This window comes from Liolophura sinensis, chromosome 6, assembly GCF_032854445.1.
Source record: "Liolophura sinensis isolate JHLJ2023 chromosome 6, CUHK_Ljap_v2, whole genome shotgun sequence".
Taxonomy (NCBI): domain Eukaryota; kingdom Metazoa; phylum Mollusca; class Polyplacophora; order Chitonida; family Chitonidae; genus Liolophura; species Liolophura sinensis.
Window position 1 is genome coordinate 80,656,524 of NC_088300.1, and position 15,575 is coordinate 80,672,098.

At 39.8% G+C, this 15,575-nt stretch overlaps 2 protein-coding genes across 13 annotated transcripts in view; both read left to right on the plus strand.

Annotated features, from left to right (window-relative positions):
• LOC135467650 (ruvB-like 2) overlaps window positions 1-3,881 on the plus strand; it is a 33,204-nt gene extending 29,323 nt beyond the window's left edge. For both annotated transcript variants that reach the window (XM_064745441.1, XM_064745442.1), the window contains exons 14-15: window positions 942-1,056; window positions 3,735-3,881. In XM_064745441.1, coding sequence (XP_064601511.1) covers window positions 942-1,056; window positions 3,735-3,766 — 147 coding nt within the window. In that variant the 3' untranslated portion in view covers window positions 3,767-3,881. The remainder of the gene's footprint in view (window positions 1-941; window positions 1,057-3,734) is intronic.
• An 8,589-nt stretch (window positions 3,882-12,470) lies between these two features.
• Window positions 12,471-15,575, plus strand: part of LOC135469212 (trichohyalin-like) — an 82,309-nt gene continuing 79,204 nt past the window's right edge. For all 11 annotated transcript variants that reach the window (XM_064747770.1, XM_064747767.1, XM_064747772.1 and 8 more), the window contains exon 1: window positions 12,471-12,562. The gene's annotated coding sequence lies outside the window, so the exon portion shown is untranslated. The remainder of the gene's footprint in view (window positions 12,563-15,575) is intronic.

Genomic DNA, 15,575 nt, shown 5'->3' on the forward strand with positions numbered 1-15,575 from the left:
ATTGTGGTAGCTAGAGTGTGAGTGAAGTCAACACTTCCATAACCTTATTGTGGTAGCTAGAGTGTGAGTGAAGTCAACACTTCCATAACCTTATTGTGGTAGCTAGAGTGTGAGTGAAGTCAACACTTCCATAACCTTATTTTGGTGGCTACAGTGTGAGTGAAGTCAACACTTCCATAATCATTTCATGGTAGCTAGAGTGTGAGTGAAGCAAAAACTTCCAAAATCTTATTGTTGTGGCTAGAGTGTGAGTGAAGTCAACACTTCCATAACCTTATTGTGGTAGCTAAAGTGTGAGTGAAGTCAACACTTCCATAACCTTATTGTGGTAGCTAGAGTGTGAGTGAAGCAAAAACTTCCAAAATCTTATTGTTGTGGCTAGAGTGTGAGTGAAGTCAACACTTCCATAACCTTATTGTGGTAGCTAAAGTGTGAGTGAAGTCAACACTTCCATAACCTTATTGTGGTGGCTACAGTGTGAGTGAAGTCAACACTTCCATAATCATTTCATGGTAGCTAGAGTGTGAGTGAAGTCAACACTTCCATAACCTTATTGTGGTAGCTAGAGTGTGAGTGAAGTCAACACTTCCATAACCTTATTGTGGTAGCTAGAGTGTGAGTGAAGTCAACACTTCCATAACCTTATTGTGGTAGCTAGAGTGTGAGTGAAGTCAACACTTTCATAATCGTTTCGCGGTAGCTAGAGTGTGAGTGAAGTCAACACTTCCATAATCGTTTCACGGTAGCTAGAGTGTGAGTAAAACGTTCTTATTAATGACAATAAAATCACTTCTTGTTTTCCAGTGTAATATGTACAAAGCACATTAACTTTAACAGCTTTTAAAGTATATTTTGTGTTGTTTAATACTGCACTGCTTGGAGGCTGTAATTCTTCAGGACTTTACAGTAAGTACAGTGAGTTTTTGTTTGTGTTCATTGAGGCTACGGAAGTGGATGTGGATGACATCAAGCGGGTGTACTCCTTATTCATGGATGAGTCAAGATCGTCCCAGTTCCTCAAGGAATACCAGCAGGAGTTCATGTTTAATGAAGTCGGTGAGTAGTGAGCTTGATCAGTGTAAAATGTAGTGAGCTACTACAGCAGGAGGACCCGTATGTCACACCTTTATGTCACATCAGTATGTCACACCAGTATGTCACACCCGTATGTCACACCTGTATGTCACACCTGTATGTCACACCAGTATGTCACACCTGTATGTCACACCTGTATGTCACACCTGTATGTCACACCTGTATGTCACACCAGTATGTCACACCTGTATGTCACACCTGTATGTCACACCAGTATGTCACACCAGTATGTCACACCAGTATGTCACACCAGTATGTCACACCTGTATGTCACACCTGTATGTCACACCAGTATGTCACACCTGTATGTCACACCTGTATGTCACACCTGTATGTCACACCTGTATGTCACACCAGTATGTCACAAAAGCAGGGTTAAATGATAAGGACTGAGGTATTAATTCCTTCCCATATTGTGAAAAAAATTACGTTGTATTAAAACCACTGTTGTTAGTTTCAGAGGAGAATACGGAGACAAAAGTTTTCTATCATTTCCAATGTCGCCTGGTGTGACGTCATGCAAGAACACTTGGTGTCACCCATCGCTGATGTGTTGCAACAAATGACTGTACTTTCAAACAGGCATGACGTCACTCCAGCATAACTGCTCGACTCGATGTTACATCTACCTCATTTGTCACATAAGGAATATTATCATGTCACATCAACAAATGACTGTACTTTCAAACAGGCATGACGTCACTCCAGCATAACTGCTCGACTCGATGTTACATCTACCTCATTTGTCACATAAGGAATATTATCATGTCACATCAACAAATGACTGTACTTTCAAACAGGCATGACGTCACTCCAGCATAACTGCTCGACTCGATGTTACATCTACCTCATTTGTCACATAAGGAATATTATCATGTCACATCAACAAATGACTGTACTTTCAAACAGGCATGACGTCACTCCAGCATAACTGCTCGACTCGATGTTACATCTACCTCATTTGTCACATAAGGAATATTATCATGTCACATCAACAAATGACTGTACTTTCAAACAGGCATGACGTCACTCCAGCATAACTGCTCGACTCGATGTTACATCTACCTCATTTGTCACATAAGGAATATTATCATGTCACATCAACAAATGACTGTACTTTCAAACAGGCATGACGTCACTCCAGCATAACTGCTCGACTCGATGTTACATCTACCTCATTTGTCACATAAGGAATATTATCATGTCACATCAACAAATGACTGTACTTTCAAACAGGCATGACGTCACTCCAGCATAACTGCTCGACTCGATGTTACATCTACCTCATTTGTCACATAAGGAATATTATCATGTCACATCAACAAATGACTGTACTTTCAAACAGGCATGACGTCACTCCAGCATAACTGCTCGACTCGATGTTACATCTACCGCATTTGTCACATAAGGAATATTATCATGTCACATCAACAAATGACTGTACTTTCAAACAGGCATGACGTCACTCCAGCATAACTGCTCGACTCGATGTTACATCTACCGCATTTGTCACATAAGGAATATTATCATGTCACATCAACAAATGACTGTACTTTCAAACAGGCATGACATCACTCCAGCATAACTGCTCGACTCGATGTTACATCTACCTCATTTGTCACATAAGGAATATTATCATGTCACATCAACAAATGACTGTACTTTCAAACAGGCATGACATCACTCCAGCATAACTGCTCGACTCGATGTTACATCTACCTCATTTGTCACATAAGGAATATTATCATGTCACATCAACAAATGACTGTACTTTCAAACAGGCATGACGTCACTCCAGCATAACTGCTCGACTCGATGTTACATCTACCTCATTTGTCACATAAGGAATATTATCATGTCACATCAACAAATGACTGTACTTTCAAACAGGCATGACGTCACTCCAGCATAACTGCTCGACTCGATGTTACATCTACCTCATTTGTCACATAAGGAATATTATCATGTCACATCAGGAAAGTTGGACTTAAACTGCTGAAGATTTTGTTTTTGAGGTCTCTTCATTTCTAAAGGTTAAATAGTGTAATTCGTGGTAAATGGTTTTGGATGGTGGTGCTAGCTATGTTCTATAGTGTATCTTTCATATCAGATTAATGTTTCTCACTGGTTTCTCCTGAGACTGAAGAAGCGCTTTAAAGCTTGAGAGCACAAGTGTTGCCTATTTCTGCCTTTCTGCTTTCATTCAAACTTTACTTGAGTGGTTAGGAATATTTCACCTTTGTGGTAGTAGTCCATTGAATTGGTGCAGGAGAGAACCCAAAGAGAGCATGGTTTCTTGGAATTTAGCTGATGTGTATGTGTCATGTAATGGTGACACCATGTGTCCTCAACCAGCACAATTTCTGATCTTCCCACAATGGAAAGAAAACTTGGGTATGGCTTCTAACAATAATCAAGTAATTATAAATCAGTTTAGAAAACAAGATTTGCCCAGTATGGGCAAACCCTGTATGATGCTCTGTACATTCCCCCGTGTTTATATCAATAGTGAGTTTTGGATTGACACACTGCCATTGTAGGGCTGATCAATAAGGAAGTGATCATTTTTGTGGAAGGACTCCATTCCATTTCATGATTTGTGATGTAAAAACAAATGAGGGAGTTGTTTTGTTTTGTAGGCTCTGAGGGGGAAACCATGGAAACCAGCTGAATTTATTACAAATTTGTCTTTAATGGGGCAAACATCATTCCGAGAATCGAATATCATTTCAACTGTTTCCATGTGACATTGTAACAACACAAAATAAAACACTGTGGTGCATCAATTCAGTATTGTGTTTTGGTTGATCTACTGGGCATGTAAACTCTGGTCCGGCTGTGTCAGTGATCTTCCTAATCAAAGTGAATGACATGGATACATTCTTGTTTCAACCCAGGCCTTAGGTATGGACTTATAAAGGTGAAGAAAACATAACAATTACGTTCAGATGAAAGAGTGCAAAAAGTTAGTTTTAAATGTGGACTTTCTTTAAATTTCGTTAAAGAGAAAAACACGTAAAAATGATTTTTGTATGGTGAGTATTTGGGACCTCATCTTAGTTTGTATTGTCTTTGCATAATAATGTTATAAATTGAGGATGTAGCATATGTTTAATAAAAATATTTGCACTAAAAATTGGTCTTTTCAGCGAGTAAATGTCTTTAACCTGGATTTTGGTCATATTATACTTTTAATATATTCATAAATATTATCATAATTCAGATTAAATACATATGTTTGGATATAAACAATAAATTTACATTCAAATAAATGTATTAGACATGCATGACATCCTTATTCAGAACATTATCATCCAGAGAGGATATATACCAAGAGATCTTGCCGCACTGAAAATCAGGTCAACCACCACACTAAAGACAGCTTTATCAGGATAAATTGTCAATTTAAAATAAGCTGAGAATTTTTACATTGCGAATTTTTACATTGCAACATATTCAATTGTCGGATTGCGTATTACTCTGTAAAACTGATCGCCGTGCTCTGTGTGAAAAAGTTGCGTCGAACACCAGTGAAATGTTTTTTAACACAGGCCTTGACGGGTGGTGAAGATCTGCGTTTTTTAATTGGTAAGACACATTGAATATGTGTTGGTTCAGTCCACGGCTCGGGCAGAGGAACCTCGAACGTAGCGGCATTCATATGGTCTTCCATTAAGGTTGTTAGATATCGCCTGTCCACTACCGCTAATATAAATACATAGGTTTACCCAACAAGCGTGAAACTTCATAAGCGAATCAGCGTTAAACACCAATCATATGAAAAGTAATCAGATCCCAAATAACAAGTGGCTATATATCGCACAGCATTGTCATACACAAAAGGACTAAATACCACGTGGGCATATATTGCACAGCATTGTCTCTCATACCGACCAAAAAATCATTTATTTGATTGGTGTTTTGCGCCGTACTCAAGAATATTTCACTTATACAATGGCGGCCAGCATTATAGTGGGTGGAAACCGAGCAGAGCCCGGGGGAAACCCACGACCATCCGCTGGTTGCTGACAGACCTTCCCACGTACCCAACCAAAAAATGAGTGGGTATATACTGCACAGCATTGTCTCTCGTACCGGCCAAATAACAACTGGGTATATATTGCATAGTATTGTCTCTCGTACCGACCAAATCACAACTGGGTATATACTGCACAGCATTGTCTCTCGTACCGACCAAATAACGAGTTGGTATATGCTGCACAGCATTGTCTCTCCTACCCGCAAAATAACATGTGGGTATATACTGCACAGCATTGTCTCTCGTACCCACCGAATAACGAGCGGGTATGTACTGCACAGCGTGTCTCTCGTACCCACCAAATAACGAGAGGGTATGTACTGCACAGCGTTGTCTCTCGTACCGGCTAAATAACAAATGGGTATATATTGCACAGCATTCTCTCTTGTACCGACCAAATAACGAGTGGGTATATACTGCACAGCATTGTCTCTCATAGCGACCAAGTAATGAGTGGGTATATACTGCACAGCATTGACTCTCGTACAGATCAGATAACGAGTGGGTATAGTCGAAAGCATATTCGCTTGTATGGACCAAGTTGTGGTTATTTTTGAAAACTTTATTCCTACTATGAACCAAATAATAAGTGTGTATATATTGTACAGAATTGTCGTACATAAAAGGGCTAAATAAAGAGTGGGTATATACTGCACAGCATTGTCTCTGGTACCGACCAAATAAATAGTGGGTATACATTGGACAGCATTGTCTCTTGTAAGGACCAAATAACGAGTGGGTATATATTGCACAACACTGTCACTCATCTACAGACCAAATAACGAGTGGATATATATTGCACAACACTGTCACTCATCTACAGACCAAATAACGAGTGGGTATATATTGCACAACACTGTCACTCATCTACAGACCAAATAACGAGTGGGTATATATTGCACAACACTGTCACTCATCTACAGACCAAATAACGAGTGGGTATATATTGCACAACACTGTCACTCATCTACAGACCAAATAACGAGTGGGTATATATTGCACAACACTGTCACTCATCTACAGACCAAATAACGAGTGGGTATATATTGCAGAAAATTGTCTCTCGTATACGGACCAAATAACGAGTGGGTATATATTGCACAACACTGTCACTCATCTACAGACCAAATAACGAGTGGGTATATATTGCAGAAAATTGTCTCTCGTATACGGACCAAATAACAAGTGGGTATATGTTGCACAGCATTGTCTCTCGTAAGGACCAAATAACGAGTGGGTATATATTGCATAACATTGTCTCTCGCACGGACCAAATAATGAGTGGGTATATACTGCACAGCATTGTCTCCCGTACCGATCAAATAAAGAGTGGATATATACTGCACAGCATTGTCTCTCGTACGGACCAAATAACGAGTTTGTATATATTGCACAACATTGTCGCTCATCTACGGACCAAATAACGAGTGGGTATATACTGCACAGCAGTGTCTCTCGTACCGACCAAATAATGAGTGGGTATATACTGCACAGCATTGTCTCTCGGACGGACCAAATACAGACGGACCGGGCGATATACTTGCGTTCGGTAAGTCGCCACAATGAAACAGCACTAGATAAAAGAGCGGTGGAAATCCATCCTGCAACAAGGAGGCACATTACACGTACATGCACTCCAAAGACTCCTTGGTCGCCATGTCACTGCAAAATTGTTAAGTACGACGTTAACCCTTAAGCACTCACTCACTCAAGTAACAAGTGGGTATATATTGTGTAGCATGCATTTTCCCTCATAGGGACCAACTACTGATTCTAAATCTTTGTTGGAATTCAAAACATTTGTCGCTCGTAAGGACCAAGGATTTGTTATACACTGAGAAGCTTTTTCCGCTTGTGTGAACCAAGACATAGCAGTACTGGCCTGTTTTCCATCACCAACCGTGTAGTGGCTGTATTAGAAGGCGTTGTCGCTATGATGGATCGTGAATGTCATTTTTATGCGCACAGCCATTGGTTGTAACACGTTAAGGCACCGGATACACTGTTCTACCTAAAATCAAAATATGACCGTGAGATTTTAGTTTTAGAAACAGCTATACATTCTTGAGTAACAGCTTTATAATAAGGCTGTTTCCGTGGATACCATTCAGTGTGGCTTGATATCCAACAGAGTACAACAACCTAACCCTGTGCGCTTGAACACCATTCAATGTGACTTGATATCCAACAGAGTACAACAACCTAACCCTGTGCGCTTGAACACCATTCAATGTGACTTGATATTCAACAGAGTACAACAACCTTACCCTGTGCGCTTGAACACCATTCAGTGTGGCTTGATATCCAACAGAGTACAACAACCTTACCCTGTGCGCTTGAACACCATTCAGTGTGACTTGATATTCAACAGAGTACAACCTTACCCTGTGCGCTTGAACACCATTTAGTGTGGCTTGATATCCAACAGAGTACAACAACCTTACCCTGTGCGCTTGAACACCATTCAATGTGACTTGATATTCAACAGAGTACAACAACCTTACCCTGTGCGCTTGAACACCATTCAATGTGACTTGATATCCAACAGAGTACAACAACCTAACCCTGTGCGCTTGAACACCATTCAATGTGACTTGATATCCAACAGAGTACAACAACCTAACCCTGTGCGCTTGAACACCATTCAATGTGACTTGATATCCAACAGAGTACAACAACCTTACCCTGTGCGCTTGAACACCATTCAATGTGACTTGATATCCAACAGAGTACAACAACCTTACCCTGTGCGCTTGAACACCATTCAATGTGACTTGATATCCAACAGAGTACAACAACCTTACTCTGTGCGCTTGAACACCATTCAATGTGACTTGATATCCAACAGAGTACAACAACCTTACCCTGTGCGCTTGAACACCATTCAGTGTGACTTGATATCCAACAGAGTACAACAATCTTACCCTGTGTGCTTGAACACATTTAGTATCGTGTATTATTCGTAAATCTCAAAGACACTAGGCGAGTAACTACATGTTGCTGCGGTCTGGGAAGACCACAAGGGAAGCATTGTAACCTCTGTAGTTGTGTACAACATGGCCATTTCATGTCTTCGTTATAATATAGCCTCTACACGTAACCACATAGCACAGCATGGCGTGTTTTCACCGTAATGGACTGAATGAATGGCATTTACGTTATATATGCGGTCAGTTTATGTCTCAAAATCAACGTAGTCTAGAACGAACGAGGAACTCACACAGAGGAGTATATCCGTAGGGCCCACCTTCCAGTCTCACCGATATAAAACAAATTTATTGGATTCCGAAATGCGTAAATCTCCGTAAATCTCCAAAGGTCGTTCAACAGTAACACCAAATTTGTATACATCTACTCTCTTAACGACGGCACGATGTACAAGAAAGTGCAATTACATGTTGGAAAAACTGCCATTGTGCAATTGTAAACATTGAGGCGTAAACTATATGTGGATTCTTAAAAATTCCATATCTTACTGATGAACTAGACGCTCAAATACACGTACTTTATAAGAACATATCCACTTCTGATTTCTCTTTTCTCTATAATACTATTCCTCACCATGAAGATTTAATTGGTAGAATTTCATCACTAGTCTTATCGGTGTTTCATAAATCTGGTCACCGCTACATTAATGTCAAAGGCAACAAAGCCTTCTTCAGTTCCATCACATACAAAGATACTATTCATTCAATGTTTGGTTGTTTATCGAGTTGCTTGAATTTCTCATTAATATGATATATGTGAAACTGGTTGGGAGAAATCATATTTCAACAGTGTACACAACGTAGATATTCCGATGGATACAGGCTGTCCCCTCTTACGCAGAATTTATTAAAGAGCAGTCTTCACCAGGCCCGGTCTTTCTTATTCACTAAACGGTATACTGATGATCTGTTATAGATTTAAACTATCCCTATACAGCAAAAGCTGTGGAAGACATTATGTCGACTTTCGTTCTCCAAATGGTTACCTTATCTATTTGTATACAAAGGCCAAAGTGGTTTCCTGTCTCACTGGCTTTACCAGGTGAAGGATAGTTTCGATTTTGACTTCGTAAATTATCCTTACATACATGTCCAGCATATATGGCGAGTACATAACCCGCCTTTTAGCATTTGACAGATCCTGTGTGAAAATTTCAATCAGCGTCACAAGTTATTACTGCAAAAAAGTGGTGTGTCAAGGTTATTCAATCAAACGCCATCAGTCTAACTTTCTGATAATTTTACAATCAGTATAATTCTCTCGTATTCACAAACGGCAGTTAATTGCGGGCTGAGATGCACACTAATTCCCCATGTGACTGGTGTCAGTTTGCGTTCGCTGTAGGCGAATCAAACGTTAGATCTACTGATTGATGTATAAACGGCAGTTAATTGCGGGCTGAGATGCACACTAATTCCCCATGTGACTGGTGTCAGTTTGCGTCCGCTGTAGGCGAATCAAACGTTAGATCTACTGACTGATGTATAAACGGCAGTTAATTGTGGGCTGAGATGCACACTAATTCCCCATGTGACTGGTGTCAGTTTGCGTCCGCTGTAGGCGAATCAAACGTTAGATCTACTGATTGATGTATAAACGGCAGTTAATTGCGGGCTGAGATGCACACTAATTCCCCATGTGACTGGTGTCAGTTTGCGTCTTAAGCAGCCCTAAACTGATGGGATTATCTTCCAAGCAGGCTTCTCCAAAGTTTCCTCCACCAATACTCGTGCATGAACGTTGTTTCGTCGCTTTGGGTGCTCCGAGAGTTGAATAATTGAACAGACTTCTGATAGTTAGAACAAGTCAACTGTTTTACTCAAGATAACATCGGAACCCTACAGCAGGGTCCTGCAACGTCGGACCAGGGGAGTATGTAAAACTATACTTATTGGAAACGGACTTACGTTAGGCCAATTACGTGACAAACGTAGTCAAATTACGGCGTAAAACTTTAAATTCATGAAATATGTAAAATATAAATAAATAGAACAGAGTACGGTTGTGAAGTTACGATATCTAATGCAAAGTATATAAGTTGCAGTAATACGTACGAAAAAACATGGACTGCATAATTTGAGTTTCACACTTGCATACATCTATAGTTTATAGAGCCTATAGTGGTTCAAGATTGTTGCATTTTAATCGCTGGGACACACGATATAAGAGTTCAACCCAAGCCTTAATTGGACAAGGAATTTGTAGATTCCTCTGCTCTCGCTGCCCCCTTGAGACAATAAGCGGACGGCGGCGATAGCACTTGTGACCGTTTGTGCAGTCTGTAACTTTCGTTAATTGAGAACCCCTTACTATGTACTTTTATAACTTGTGGCAAAGTTCGTCAATGACATGTCACGGGGCATAGATTTTTCTTCGGACACTCCGGTTTCCTCCACCCATGCCGCTGACCGTCATCGGATCTGTGAAAACATGCTTGTGTATAACTTTAAATAACAATAAAATAAATAAATTAATAAATTAAACTGTGTTTGGTTCAATCCATATGCATGGCTTCCTCTGTCATGTAGCCTGCTTGTCAGACATTATTACGTCTAGAAACGCTATATCTATATCATCTACAACCGTGTATAGCTTCAATCGTGTATATCCATCTTTGTCTATACCGTAACATCGTTATGGGTTATCGCAATACTGGTACATGTACACCTATATCTGATATGCAGTCCGCATCATCGCCGCTTATGTGAACATACTGACTCGGCTACAAACCGGCATATACATTGGAGTACAACGCAAAATCCCGAGCAAATAAATAAACAAATACATATAGACTTTTACATGCTATAGAGTGCATGGGCTTGAATTTCCTGTGAACTATATTCATGTATACCTATAACAATTTTCATACAAATAATTAATTAAGTGAACTCAAGAGTCATGCGCTGGCTCGGATGTGGTTTTAAGTCAGGAGGTTTTGTCAACATGAGTGCAGGTTTCCTTTCATTCACAAAATTAGTGGTCAGGCCGCGTTATTGTCCAGTTTTTCTTAAAAACGTCATAAAACACCAAACGAGAGTTAATAAGGGCAATACATCCTTAAATTTGCTAGCTGGATTAAACTCTTCATATTTACCAAGTATAGTTCAAATTACTGCCTTTCATTAAATTTCATTAAAATGAGTCTAAAATTTGAAATAATTGCGATAAGGGTTATAAATTTTAGCAAATTTCATTACGGCCGATTTTGAACGGTAATACGTATATGCGAGGCTGATATTTTGTGAAATTCTAAAATTTATTCTAAAATAATATCCTAAATTCGATTAGAAATTTGTGCTGATCGATTTTTTGCCAAAAGTGTTTTTCTGCTTAAACGATGATGCCTAAGTGGCTACTTTTTACGCATTTGCATAAACAGTTATGGAATAAATCCCTAGCTGATGTAAAGCTGACAAGAGACGGTATTTCACAGGCTACACATGTGCGCCTGACCATGCATTTACCACTTTGTCGTCGCTGCACTAGTTTTTCTCTCCATGCATGCTCGTTCATAAATAATAAACTTTATATATGTAATTAACGGGTCAATAGGGACGAAGATAAAATTACCACATATCCCTATATTGGTTATGTCTATAAGTTTATTTAATTACCCCATTTTAAATTATTACAATGTTTGTAATTCTCAAAACTATTTACACATCCCAAACTATTATCTAACTGCATGTTGCCCTGATCCAGATTTTCCAACAAGACAAGAGCTTTAGGAAATGTTTAAATTTGATTCGCACACCAAAAACGTTGACCGTACCTAAGATGATCAGTTAGGCCCAGCATATTTTTGTTAAGACTTATGCGAAAGGCCAAGGGATGCGGCCAACAGACTTGCTGCTAACCGGTCTGCCCACCACCTCAATAAACCATTATTCCCCGGCTCTGCTAGTGAAAGGTGTATCTACACCCTATAAATAGTCGGGGAAGATTCATCTTCGCTTGGGTAACCGGGACTACCGAAAAGAGAGGTCTGGATGGAAGCTAGCAAGACTAATATCGGGTATCAAGACAAACGCCTTATGACCAAATATGCTCATACTCACGGCAGCCACCATTCGCCGGCAACTTCCTTCCACCCCTGCGCATTTAAAATAGGAACAAATCTTAAACAATATGATTTCGACGTTTTCTTTTGCAGAAACTGAAAATTAATTTAGTAACAAAGGTCACGGGTAACAGTTTTCTTTTATCTCTTTCGATGTGTTTTAATTCTTAACACCTTCTGCGTTGCCCAAGTGATTCAGCTGCAAGAATGAGCGGAATCCATATGATCATGTCACTCATTGGGAACTTTTAACCAACCAAACGAAGTAACCGACGTCACGTGACTTGTAAAGGTCACTCCTTCTTCTGATCACTCGGGCGAGCAGTGCTTCGAGACTCGGTCAAGTCAGGTCTAGCCAGGATTTCACCAGTTCCAAAGACGTAAGTTTTGATTTTTAGCAAAATTATGTATTCAATACAAAAACTTAAAATCTTTGTGCAGTTTCAACATATTTTACACAGTTGTTGATTACTTACAGATGTTTAGAAAATGACATGGGGGTGAAAGGATGCTGTGTCCGCTAAACATGGCGACCTACGCACCAGTACACAAATACACTGCGTTTTACATTTACACCCATGTCTTCATCGTAGCTCAGACGAATAAATACACTCCAGTTGTTGTATGGACTGGTCGTACCTTGTCACATGCGATCTGAAGGAAACTGATAATCATGGAAACTGTCATAGGCTGCAACACTACAGAGCTGTGATTAGAGAAAATGATAATGTTGTGACAGAAGGAACCCCTACCAGAGCCTCATGACTGGATCGACGCTCCCCTCAGCCTCGTGCATGTAATGATTGGCGAGTTACCAGAGCGTGAACGAGTTGAAAAGTTAGCTAAGAACCTGTCAGTTGAAAGCTGTCTTGTATGCTGTAAATTTAAAATCAAAACTTTCTGGAGACGTGTTGGAGGACAGCTTAGTAGGGGTTGAACTGTCACATTATTTATGGATGCAGTTATATATAGGGCCTGTGCAGTTGTCTTCAGAAATTTGTGTGAACTCTCTCTTATTATCACTCACGTACAATTTGCCCTCGTGTCTGCCATCACCATCACATGGTATTTTTACCTAGTTTTGCCTTGTTAAATGATGGTGATTATTTTTTTGTCTTTTTTTTCCTTCATGCAATTGTCGACATGACTTGAAAAAAATGGCACTGTTGTGGGTGGGATGGGGGTACAAAGTAAATAAATCAAAGATAAAGACATATTTTTGGTAAATTCAGGTTTTTGTTTCTCAAAATCTCATGATTTTATGTGTGAAGAAGGTTTAGAGTATCGTAAAGCTGGGCATAAGTTTGATGTGTTTGAACTAATCAGCCTGTTGCAGCTTAATGGGTGTGTGTCAGGCAGTTTGTATTTAATTGTAGAGTATACTTATTGTTAGTTGAGCTCTAGTTATTTCTACAGACGATAAGAGATGAGTCAGCCGCATGGGTAGTGGTTTTTAGGCTACAGATCTTCAAGTACATTTCAGATAAAATTTTATGTATCGAAATATAAATTCTTTGATTTATTCAGAAAAGATCATGAGACTGAGGCCTTTATGCTTGTGCAAGGTTATTTGAAACATCATTTTACCTTAAGACACCACCACAACATGGTTATTTCTCAACACATCTTCTCTCCTATACTACAGAGGAAAGCTGTGAACAGCTGGTTCGTGGATGATCAGTCATACATATTTTTGTGTTTGGTGAATCCCCTGTGTTATGTTTTTATATGCAGACTTAAATCTAAATGAACCTTCAAACTGCAAAATGGAAAACAAGCTAATTTGAATACTTTTAAGCTGAAGGCCATGCGTGTGATTAAGTATTGCTACATCTTCTTTATAAAATGTTGTTAAACCTGTTCAGTGTTCATGGTAGACATTTTATATATTTGTAAGTCAGAAAAGTGCAAGGGGGACTTGATGGCCTGGTTCCCAGGTATTTGTCTTCATTCATTATTACATAGCTCAACATTATGAACCAGAACCACAAGTAGGCCTATGGAGAAAAGATTCCAGACAGGGAAGGAAGATGCTCTGTTGATCTGATGATATTCATGTGTCGCCCGTGATTTTTTTATAGGTGTTATTATATGACAAATGTAAACCATTTACTGGTGATCTAGGTTAAAATAGCGTGCTTACTTTATTCTTTACTATAAGTAGCTTGCACAGAGGTTGGCTGATGTAGGATGTCCATGCATCACCTTTGTACAGATCTCCAGGTTAATGTATTCATGTATGTAGGATACTTCATGCATATTCATTCCCATAAATAGACACATTATGCATGCTGGTAAATGTGGATTGTCTTCTTTATGGAAACTGAGAGTCAACTACCGGTAGTCTCTTGGTTGTTAAACCCTCTGTTAGCCCAGAGATGGGAGTAGCTCAGTCATACAAAGCAGGGGAAGTTTGGAAACTTACTAACCTGGAAAGTGATTGGGCATTGTTAGGCGCAGTTTGTTCTACTGGTGAACAGATTAGTTAGTTGACATTTTTTCTAGATCTCCCTCCATCTCATCTGTCATCTGTATTGTGTGTGTGATCCCTGTTGTTGGGGAGTCACATTTTATAATGTATTAAAACAGCCTTAAAGTTGATGAAGTTACCACATAACAGATGTAGAATATGAATTTAATGTGTATGAGGAGACTGAACACAGCAAATGTCAGGTCCAAGTCCAGCAGACCTGTGTCAGAGATGCATCTAGTGCAGCATTTACATTGTGCGATTTGTTCTACTGACTTGCTAGTAGAATCAAAACAGGACAGACGCTATTTCATTTGAACAGTCCAGATGACAAATGGCACCTTGTGGCTGATGCAGACATGTAGTCACGGCTATGAATGTCAGGTCCTATTCCAACATGAGGCTGACGCAGACATGTAGTCACGGCTATGAATGTCAGGTCCTATCCCAGCGTGTGGCTGATGCACACATGTAGTCACGGCTATGAATGTCAGGTCCTATTCCAACATGAGGCTGACGCAGACATGTAGTCACGGCTATGAATGTCAGGTCCTATTCCAGCTTGTGGCTGATGCACACATGTAGTCACGGCTATGAATGTCAGGTCCTATCCCAGCGTGTGGCTGATGCACACATGTAGTCACGGCTATGAATGTCAGGTCCTATTCCAGCTTGTGGCTGATGCACACATGTAGTCACGGCTATGAATGTCAGGTCCTATTCCAGGCCACACCCAGGTGGCAGTAATGCAGCTTTGCATGTAAACAGATATAAATGAGTATATTTTAGCTTTATGCATCGGCTTCAGGACCAAAAGTGTGGATGACTAGGAAGCATATATTGTACCCCAATGGGTCATTCTAAAGCCTAGACCGATCAGGTTACACAGGGCAAATGGTGCATGACAAAGCTGGAGCAGTTTG